The following is a 9896-nucleotide window of genomic DNA, read 5'->3' on the forward strand; positions in this document are numbered from 1 at the left end:
TGATGCTACATTTGGGGGTGTTAGGAGAGAGATGGGGACATATCACTGGGACAGGACAGGAGGAGCTCTGCCACCTCCTCGTGGACTGCTGTCCCACGGCACCACCCGCATGAAGGTGACACCCCCCTCCCGGGCTGTGGGGACCAAGGCAGGGCTCATAGTGAGGATACCTGACAAAAACACAGTGTTTTATGGTTGTCACCCCCGCCGGCCACACCCCTCCTCACTCTGCCAGGGCCCCCGTGTTTAGCGAGTGCCCGACACCCCGGGAAAGCAGAGCTGAGGACGGTGATCAAGGGTGGTGCCAGCAGCGGGGAAGCACGGGGGCAGCGGGAGTGTGTGCACCCGTGGATCAGGGTGCACTGTCCCCATGGCTGGCACTGCACCCAGACACGTGTCCTCCGTCCCTCGTGGCCCACGAGGACATGAGCTGGGCACCCAGGCTGGGCCGGCGTTATTTAATTATTTCCATTAAGATGGAAACCACACGCCCGGACTTTGGGGGTGCACTGTCGCTCTAGGGGCTGGCGCTGTCACCCAAAGAGACGGGACGGCTGTCGCGGTCTGTGGGGGGATGGCACTCCTGGTGAAGCGAGCGCGGTCTCTGTGCCGGGGGCAGACGTGGGACGGAGGAGTCAGGTCCCGGCAACCGGCCAAGCGACGTCCCACGGCACGCGGGGACGGGAAGAGATGGGGCGGGACGGGGACAGCACGAGGGCCGGGCGGGGGCCGGGCTTCGTCCCCGCCCGCGCCCCCATTGGCTGCCGCCCGTGAGGAGATGTGGGACCAGGCGGCGCGGCCCCGGCGCGGCCCCGACGCTGGCAGCGGGAGCGGCGATGGCGGCGGGCAGCGGGTGGGTCCCGGCGGTGGGGTCGGGATCGGCGATGGCGGGGGGCACTGGGTGGATCCCTGCGGTGAGATCGGGATCAGGAGTGGCGGTGGCGGCGAGCAGCGGGTCCCGGCGGGGCGGATCGGGGTGGCGGCCGCGGTTCACGGTGCCCGTGTCTGGCAGGGCGGTTCGGCGGCGTGGCGGCCCTCGGCGCTCGGCGGCGGCCACGGAGCTGCCGGCCTGGCGGCTGCGCTGCGAAGGCGGGCGGCAGCTCTGGCGCTACCTGGGCGATGGCGATGTCAGAGAGCAGCGAGCGCAGACGGCGCTGGAGCAGCACAGCCTCGGGCTGGACACGGTGCGGGGGGCCCGGGCCGGGGCGGCGGGGCCCTGCCTGGAGCGCCGCGCTGAGGTGCCGCTGTCTCCCCGCAGGGCGCGGCGCTGCAGACGCTGCCGGCGGCCGGCTCGGCCCGGGAGGCGGCCCGCAACGGGATGCGGTTCTACGCAGCGCTGCAGGCCGAGGATGGGCACTGGGCGGGCGACTACGGCGGGCCGCTGTTCCTGCTGCCAGGTAGGCCTGGGCACCTGCCCGCGGGTGAGTGCCCTGGAGTTCGGCTCTCCACAGTGCCGGCCTGTCTGGTCCTCCAGGTCTCCTCATCGCCTGCCACACGGCCAAAATCCAGCTGCCCGAGGAGTTCCGGAAGGAGATGGTACGCTACCTGCGCTCTGTGCAGCTCCTGGACGGAGGCTGGGGCTTGTGAGTAGCAAAGATGCTTCTTTGAGTGATGGCACCTCCAAGATCCAGGACTTGGAGCTGCTGTCAGATCTGCCCAGGCTCAGGGATGGAGACTGAGCACCTGTGATAGCTCTGGGTGGTTGGACTTGTGCAGCGCTCCAGGTGCACTGTTTTTCACAGGGATGGCTGTGGCATCAAGTCTGGCCACATCTCCTCTGGGGCACTATATCCCAAAGCATTGTGTGTGACAGGGTAGTGCAGAGCAATGTTTCTTCCTGCATTAGTCAGGTCCCTCTTTTCCAAAGTCAACCCTGGCATCCCACTTCACCCTAACAGAGACAGCCCTGTGCAGTGGCTTGTGTCTGGCTAATGGCAAGAGCTGACTAATGGATATGGTGTTTCTGTATATGCTTCTGACAGACATGTGGAAGACAAATCAACAGTGTTTGGCACAGCTCTCAACTACATAGCCTTGAGGATCCTGGGGATTGGACCAGATGACCCTGACATTGTGCGGGCCCGTGTCAACCTGCACAGCAAAGGTCAGCCATGGGGCTGGTACACTGGTGAGAGGTCTGGCCAGACCTGAGGGCTTCAGGGAACACTGGGGGCTGCCAGGTAGTGGAAGAACTGTTCTTACTTGCCCTTCATGGCAACTGCATTTTCAATTAATGATGGGAAGCTGTGTTGCATTTTTGTACCATTACCTGCTTGCCCTGTTTTGGGACATGTATCCCAACCTGAGTAGTGTGCTCCCAAACATGGGGAGAAGTGGGTCTTGTGATGGGGAAGAAAGTTGGGAACTGGCATGGCTGTGTTAACCTGAAAACTGATACTGTTCTGTGCAGGAGGTGCTGTGGGAATCCCTTCCTGGGGCAAGTTTTGGCTGGCTGTCTTGAACGTTTACAGCTGGGAGGGAATGAACACACTTCTCCCAGAGATGTGGTATGTGCCCCCCTCACTGTGGAGAGAGGAGCTAGTGTCAGTCCTGCCACCAGCCTTGACCCAGAACTGTCCCAGGCACTGGTGATTGCTGAGATAACACTAGCTACAGCCAGGAACTGGAGGTGCTCAGGCTGTTTGTGAGCTGGGAGCCAGCAGCCCACCAGCCAGTAGGTGGGCAGCACTGAACACTGGATCCAAGGGAGATGCCAGAGCACAGCCCTGTTAGCATTTCCCACAGGCTCCCTAATACATTCATGTGCTCCCTGCCTGTCACCAGTATCTTCCAGCAGCCAGAACTGGACCCTATCAGGAAGGGACAACCACATGGAAGGCTGCCTTGCTTGTACCTCTCTGAATACTCAGAGGGCTGCTGGGTGCCAGAGAGGGAAAGTGTATGACACTCTCCCTGGAGGAAATCAGGGGCTGCACAGTACCAAGAGCTGCTGGTGCTTTGTCAGCAAATGCCATTAACTGTCAGACCAGGCCTCTGCCTTCAAAGTGCCACGTGACTGAACTGGCTTCTCCCCTTCCTCTTCTCTGAGCCTGAGGTCCTCCCTGCCCTGCATCAGGTGGGCCTGGAGTGGTGTCAGGAGGGAGTATCCCTGTTGGAGGGGGAATCTAAGCAGGGCCAGGCTGTGTGTATATCCCCTAGTGCAGGGGCATGCCCTGCTCTGGACATTGCGCACAACATCTCTCCATGTTTCCCTTTGCCTTCCTTGTTCCTCACAGCAGCACTTTCTCTATTGCAATCAGGCTGCTTCCTACATGGTTTCCAGCCCATCCGTCACGGCTCTGGTGTCACTGCCGCCAGGTTTACCTTCCCATGAGCTACTGTTACGCCAAGCGTTTGTCAGCAGAAGAGGACGAGCTCATACGGAGCTTGAGGCAGGTAAGGAAGGAGCTGATCCTGCTGGACAAGGATATGTGGCTCCATGACCACCTGCTGTGCTGGCCGTGTCCTTGTGGGCCAGCCTCTGGCTTGCCAAGTGGCAGCTCTCATACCTGCATGGTGTCTGTCAGACAGCAGAGCCAGCTCCCAGCAGTAACTGCCCCAGGTGCTTGCTCCTGGCTGGCCAGGCTGATGCCCTTTGCTGTCTTGTGTCAGGAGCTGTATGTGCAAGACTACGCCAGCATAGACTGGCCAGCACAGAGGAACAACGTGGCTGCCTGTGACGTGTACACCCCACACAGCTGGCTCCTGGCTGCTGCCTATGGTGAGTGCGGGAGCTGCTGCGGGGAATACTGAAGCAGCCTTGTACCCTCAAAGCTCTTTAGAGTCTACTGCCAGCTACTGGTGTATGCCCTGCAGCTGAGATGGAGACAGGAATTATGTAATCTATGGGGTTCTCCCTCCCTGAGAGCAGCAGGGCCTTGTGCCCATGTCCTCAGGCCACTCTGGGGCAGAGCTTTGCTCTATGCTGATGCTTTGCTCAACCGGTTGTTGTGTGAGCTGGGGTGCAGCCTGGCGCAGCAAGTGAATCTATTTTTCACTGCATGTCCCTTTCTTCTCCTGTAGCCATCATGAATGTGTATGAAGCCCACCACAGCACTGCGCTGCGGCAGCGAGCCATCACAGAGCTGTACGACCACATCAAAGCTGATGATAGATTCACCAAGTGCATCAGCATTGGGCCGGTAGGACACTTGCTGTTAATCCTTTAATATCTCACCCTTTGTTCTTTAAGGACCAGCTTGTGCAATTGTGGCATGTAATAACCACCAGATCTTGCTCAACTCCTGCTGCTCCTGATGCTCAAGAGCTTAAGGCTAACAGGGCACAGGAGCTGCAGAGGGCATGGGGACAGCTGTGGCCCTGGTGAGGAGTATCTCTCCTTGAGGTCCAGGGAGATGATCTGAGAGTAAACTCTGGAGTAATCTGGAGTAAAAGCACCTGCCCCACTAACTCAGCTATGCTGAGTGATGCCACAGGTGGAGCCATTGGGATCAAGGCCAAGACAACCTCTGGATGGCTCTGTCTAGAGTGGGGGGATATATGTCTCTGGGGCTGGAAGAAGCTCTATCCAGAGCAGTGACAATGCTCCTCATGGTAGATCTCCAAGACAATCAACATGCTGGTTCGCTGGTTCATGGAAGGGAAGGATTCCCCAGCTTTTCAGGAGCATGTTTCCAGGATCCCTGACTATCTCTGGTAAGGGCTGAGTGTGACCCGACACAGCACAGGGCTCTGATCCCTGTGGATTAGGCACACCGTAGCTCCTGACTTGCCTCCTGGTGCTCCCACTGTGCCTGTGCTGCAGCACTGTGCTCTCTCCTCCCACAGGCTGGGCCTCGACGGCATGAAGATGCAGGTGAAGTGCTATAGGAGTTCACTTGTGACTGAAGGGACCCTGGTGTGCTGGGGCAGCCCATGGAGTAATGGGATAGCGTGTTCATCCCGAGCCTGAGCTCCTGGCGTCTCACCTCTGGTGCCTGGTGGCCTTCTGTGTCTCACTGCCACTTCTCCCAGCTGTGCCAGGAGGGAGTACAGTCTGTTCTGCTAGTTTGCCTCCCTGTGGCTGTGAGCTGAGAGGACACCTCTAGGCCTCCATTCCCTCCATCCTCATGAGTCCTGGGAGAAGGGCAGGAGAAAGCCAGGCCCCTGATCCTGCATGTGGTCTGAGCTCTGCTTCTCTCAGAGCCATTGTATCCTGCTGTTCCTTAATGCTAGCCACTTCTCCTGCCTTGGCTGTGCACAGAGCAGGCTGACGTAGCTGTATTACGTTGTGTCCCCTTGCTGTCCCTTGACCTGCCACATCTGTCCTCTGTGCCAGCACATCAGCCGTGATCCAGAGTGACACAAAACAGGGTAGCAGGAGCTATTGGCGGTAATGTGGGAGGGATGTGCTGTCCCATAGACCCCACAGCTGAGTCAGGCTGCTGCTAGCACCTGCCTCTCACTGTCTATTTTCTCTCTTCCAGGGCACAAATGGATCCCAGCTCTGGGATACTGCTTTTGCCATACAAGCCTTCTTGGAGGTAATGCACCCTTCAGTGCTACATGCTGCCTTGGGAAAATGGTCTCTGCTCACGTGTCCCCAAAAAGCAGAGCTCCTGCTGTGCCTTGGAGCTCTGCTGTGCCAGTTCTGGCCTGGCGTCCTTTGACTGAGCTGGGAAAACATGTCTGGCTATGGCCCCTTGCTGACTGCTCACTGTGCATCTCTGTTTCCAGGCAGAAGCCCAGGACATGCCTGAATTCACCTCCTGCCTCCAGAACGCCCATGAGTTCCTCCAGTTCTCCCAGGTAAGCAGAGCTGGTCAGTGGTGTCTCACACGCTGGCTGTGCAGGCTTGGCTGTTGCTCAGAACCCTGTTGGATGCATCTGATGCCTTCTGAAGAGATCTTCTGAAGAGATCTTCTGAAGGGCTGGACTAGCAAAGTCCTAGGCCCAGCCTCCTGTTTTCTGCTCCCTGTTTTCAGGGAACCATCTTTGAAGCTTGGAGAGGACCTTGGCGAGGCCCAGGGATGCTTGGGTTGGCTATCTGAGCTTAGAGAGGCTGGAAAACTGAAAGCTTAGGCTTTTTTGCCCTTCATCTTGTCTGGTGCTGACACATTTGAGGCACCCTTCTGGGAAACTCAGCATCATTGGATAGTGACTGTAGGAGCTCAGCTTCTGCTGGCCTGGCCAGCAGTGGCTCAAGGTGAGGGTCACTGTCACCAGCAGCTTGGTGCAGATGCAGTCATGGGTCTTGTTCATGGTGCTGCCAGCAGGAGCACTGAAAGCAGATGGTTCCCTGGCAGGCAAGCTTCCAAAGGGGACTTCAGCAACACTTGCTGAAGCCAGGCCAAAAGGTGATTTCTCCCTGCTCCAGAGCTGACCTCTTTCCTGTCTACTTCCCTCAGTGGAAGGCAGGTGCTGTCCACTCCCACATGGTTCTGCACCTGCAATGGTTTCAGCCCGTGGTCCTGCAGCCAGGCACCTCCAGGCTGCCCTCACTTGTTTCTTGCCTCCTGCAGATCCCAGAGAACCCACCTGACTACCAGAAATATTATCGCCATATGAACAAGGTATGGTGGCTGAGACTGGTCTCTAAGGATGCACGACTGGGGCAGAAGGAGTAGGAATCAGGAGCAGCACCTGCTCTCTTCCACAAATAGAGTAGATGAGGGAAGGTGATCCTGCTCCCTAAGCCCACCTGATACTTTTCCAGGGTGGCTTCCCCTTCAGCACACGGGACTGCGGCTGGATCGTGGCAGACTGCACAGCAGAGGGGCTGAAGGCAGTTATGCTGTTGCAGGAGAAGTGCCCCTTCATAGCCAAGCTTGTGCCCCCTGAGCGCCTCTTTGATGCTGTGAATGTGGTAAGAGCTACAAAAATTAGGCCAAGGGACATGCAGGACTGTAAGAGAAGCCAAGGCCCAAGGAATTGTTAGATCTGGTATTAAATCTGGTTTGGTCTGAGCTAGTATGAGGCCTGGTGTGGCAACACTCTTTGTTGTGATTCAGAGCTGCCTATGTGACCTAATGTGATGTGATGGTCCAGATTGGGCCTGCCTGTCATGGTGGTTTGGGACCTGGGTCTTCTGCCAGCCCCACAGACCTGGGGGTCTAACTTTGTCCTCACAGCTGGCTTGGGGCCAGACTGGAGTAGTACTGCCCATGAGGTTGTCCCCCCCACCCCTCTCTGCTTGTCTGGGCAGCTGTTGAGCATGAGGAACTCGGATGGAGGCTTTGCCACGTATGAAACCAAGCGAGGAGGCCACTTACTGGAGCTGCTGAACCCCTCCGAGGTGTTTGGTAAGGGAAGCTGTGGGGGCTGGTTGTCCTGCCCACTGTGAAGGGACAAAGTGGCCTGGGTTCACCATGCCCAGTGGGTGCCTGATGGGGGATCAGTGTGCCCTGGGTCTGAGGAACAGGCTGGCAGCGGCTGGCCTGGAGGCTTGCCCACACAGGGGCTGTGGCACTGATACCCTTTGCCTGCTGGCAGGTGACATCATGATTGACTACACGTATGTGGAGTGCACATCAGCTGTCATGCAAGCACTGAGACACTTCCAGAGCCAGTTCCCTGAGCACCGAGCTCTGGAGATCAGGTGAGACACTGAGATGAGAGCTGGGCAGGGGAGAAGACAGGCTCACTGTCCCAAGCTGCCTGCCATGGCCTCCTGAACAATGTAGCTGCCTGTCTGCATGCTCTTGCCTCTTGTCCCCTCCAATAATGGGACCCATCAAAGCCTCAGAGGGGCTGATGGAACCCTCAGTGAAGCAGACACTGAGTTTGAGCTGCTTCTGAAGTGGATGCCTTCTTTCCTGTCCAGGGAGACTCTGCAGAAGGGCCTGGATTTCTGTCGCAAGAAGCAGCGAGTAGATGGGTCCTGGGAAGGGTAAGCTGTGTTCCCAGCACCCAGTTTTCTTCTGGCTGCCCCAGTGGGAGAGGGATCATAATGGCTAGCGTTCCTGGCTGGCAGGATCTGCGGTAGGGAAAGTAGGGGCTGATCGTCCTCTAGCTGGTGCGCTTTGCTCTCAGTTACTCTCCCTTTCAGCCCAGGTAGAACAGGTACCTTGTGCATTGCACAAGACCCAGAGAAGTCTGGGGTGGCTCCAGCTCCTGTGGTCCCAGTTCTGCTGACAGCTGAGTTAGCTGGGACTGGGCTGCTGGTACTGCTGGGACTGGGCATGCTTGGGCCATAGGGGAAGGCAGGCTGCAGCTCTGTGCCTGGCTCTTCTCTTCAGTGAACACAGCTGTGTTGCAGCCTGCCTCTCCCTGGGGCCTCGCACCTCTGACAGTGCTGCTCTCCCCTTCCTCCTAGGAGCTGGGGGGTTTGTTTCACCTATGGCACCTGGTTTGGTCTGGAGGCATTTGCCAGTATGCAGCACATGTACCACGACGGGTGAGAAGGGGATGTCTGGGTTCCCTGCCCCTACCTACCTCCTTGGACAGGGTAGGACTGCATGGTGGGGCTGGATGGATGCCCTGGATGCACATGGACTCTCCTGCCTCAGGGACTGTTCCTCCCAAATCCTGTGCCTGCAGTGTGGCCAGGGCACTTGCTGCCTGACCCTCAAACTCTCGGGGCAGTCCTGGCCATGGGCACCGCTTCTCTTTGCAGCTGAGAGCTGTGGGCATCCAAACACTCTATGTCCCCCAGTCCTGTCTTGATTCTGGCCCCTATCCCTGCAGGACTGTCTGCCGAGAGGTGGCCCAGGCCTGCCAGTTCCTCATCTCCAAGCAGATGGCAGATGGCGGGTGGGGAGAGGATTTTGAGTCCTGTGAGCAGCGCACGTATGTGCAGAGTGCTGAGTCGCAGATCCACAACACATGTTGGGCCCTGCTGGGGCTCATGGCTGTCAGGTAAGAGCAGCCCCACCTGGCTGCAGTGCTCAGGGAAAAGGAGGTGCAAGCTGGCTTGGGTGACCTTAGGCCTGGCTGGTGTGACCCAGTGCAAAGCAAAGCTTTTGATCGTGACTACAGGCCTCCAGCCTGGGAAAATGGTGCCATATTCATAATATCTAGTGTCTTGGGGTTGTGGGGAGCCCTTCCCAAAGCACTCAGCATGCCTGGGGCAAGCTTGGGGCAGCCTAGAGGTGGTTGAGTTCCCCAGGCACGTGGATGGGGGCTTGCAGATGGTTTGGATAAAGATGCTCACATCTCCCTTGTGCTTTGCAGGTACCCTGACATCGGTGTGCTGGAAAGGGGCATTAAAGTGTTGATGGATAAGCAGCTGCCCAATGGGGACTGGCCTCAGGTACATCTTTAGCCTTTCCAAGGTGTTCCTGAGCACACAGCAGTCCCCTATCACTCATACTATTCTGCTCTCTGCTTGTCTCCCAGGAGAACATTGCTGGAGTGTTCAACAAGTCATGTGCCATCAGTTATACTGCGTACCGCAACATCTTCCCCATCTGGACGCTGGGGCGGTTCTGCCGGCTGCACCCCAACAGCCCTCTGGCTGGGCAGCTGCCAGCCAGAGCCAGACCCTCAGCTGGGGCGGGGCAGGAGGAGCAGGGAGCCCTGTCTGCTTGAACCTGGGATGCTGGGGATGCCATGGCCCTGGACTTGTCTTGGATCCCAGCATCTGCATGGGGCCATAGGGGTGTGTGCTGTGTGGGCTCAGTGCTGACTAACTTAGCATGTGGACTCCTGCCTCTGACAGGGAGGGGTGCTGCGCCAGCGCTGTAGAGCCTCTGCTTGCTGTTGAACCTCTTCTAAACATTCCCTTTCTAAGGTTTTTTCCAGGTATATTCTCCATCCCCAGATGGGGAGTGAAGTGCCTTTTCAGACCATTTAGAAGATCTGACAAAGCAGCCAAGCTGTGTCGTATTCCACATCTGGACAGACTCTCATCCTGGCTTGCAAGGCTGCCTTTTATCATTGCAAGCTGTCTGTCTATACCAAGAGTGTGGGATTTGGGGCCTCCCCTGTGCCCACCATCAGGGGGGTGGAGGCACTGC

The 9896-nt window shown here is 57.8% G+C and overlaps 1 protein-coding gene across 2 annotated transcripts; it reads left to right on the forward strand.

Annotated features, from left to right (window-relative positions):
- Positions 1-974: 974 nt before the first annotated feature.
- LSS (lanosterol synthase) lies at positions 975-9567 on the forward strand. 2 transcript variants are annotated; one of them, XM_039555131.1, is made up of 21 exons: positions 975-1184; positions 1259-1397; positions 1475-1583; positions 1983-2104; positions 2411-2507; positions 3261-3396; positions 3613-3721; positions 4024-4142; positions 4559-4656; positions 4789-4816; positions 5427-5483; positions 5677-5748; positions 6462-6512; positions 6656-6805; positions 7145-7241; positions 7432-7537; positions 7763-7828; positions 8255-8335; positions 8626-8796; positions 9112-9190; positions 9277-9567. In XM_039555131.1, the coding sequence occupies exons 2-21, from the start codon at positions 1319-1321 to the stop codon at positions 9466-9468; spliced, it is 2019 nt and encodes a 672-aa protein (XP_039411065.1). In that variant the 5' UTR covers positions 975-1184; positions 1259-1318; the 3' UTR covers positions 9469-9567. The 2 variants fall into 2 exon arrangements, with proteins under 2 accessions (XP_039411065.1, XP_039411064.1); XM_039555130.1 differs by lacking the exons at positions 4559-4656; positions 4789-4816 and having other exon boundaries at positions 976-1184.
- The last annotated feature ends 329 nt before the right edge of the window (positions 9568-9896 follow it).

The sequence above is a fragment of the Corvus cornix genome, chromosome 7, assembly GCF_000738735.6.
Source record: "Corvus cornix cornix isolate S_Up_H32 chromosome 7, ASM73873v5, whole genome shotgun sequence".
In the NCBI taxonomy this organism is placed as follows: domain Eukaryota; kingdom Metazoa; phylum Chordata; class Aves; order Passeriformes; family Corvidae; genus Corvus; species Corvus cornix.

Bases quoted from the DNA above. Each gene is read 5' to 3' on its own strand.
- LSS (XM_039555131.1), top strand. From the start codon at position 1,319: ATGCGGTTCTACGCAGCGCTGCAGGCCGAGGATGGGCACTGGGCGGGC. The intron at 6,513-6,655 runs GTATGGTGGCTG...ATACTTTTCCAG, and splicing joins ATTATCGCCATATGAACAAG to GGTGGCTTCCCCTTCAGCAC. The intron at 7,538-7,762 runs GTGAGACACTGA...TTTCCTGTCCAG, and splicing joins CACCGAGCTCTGGAGATCAG to GGAGACTCTGCAGAAGGGCC.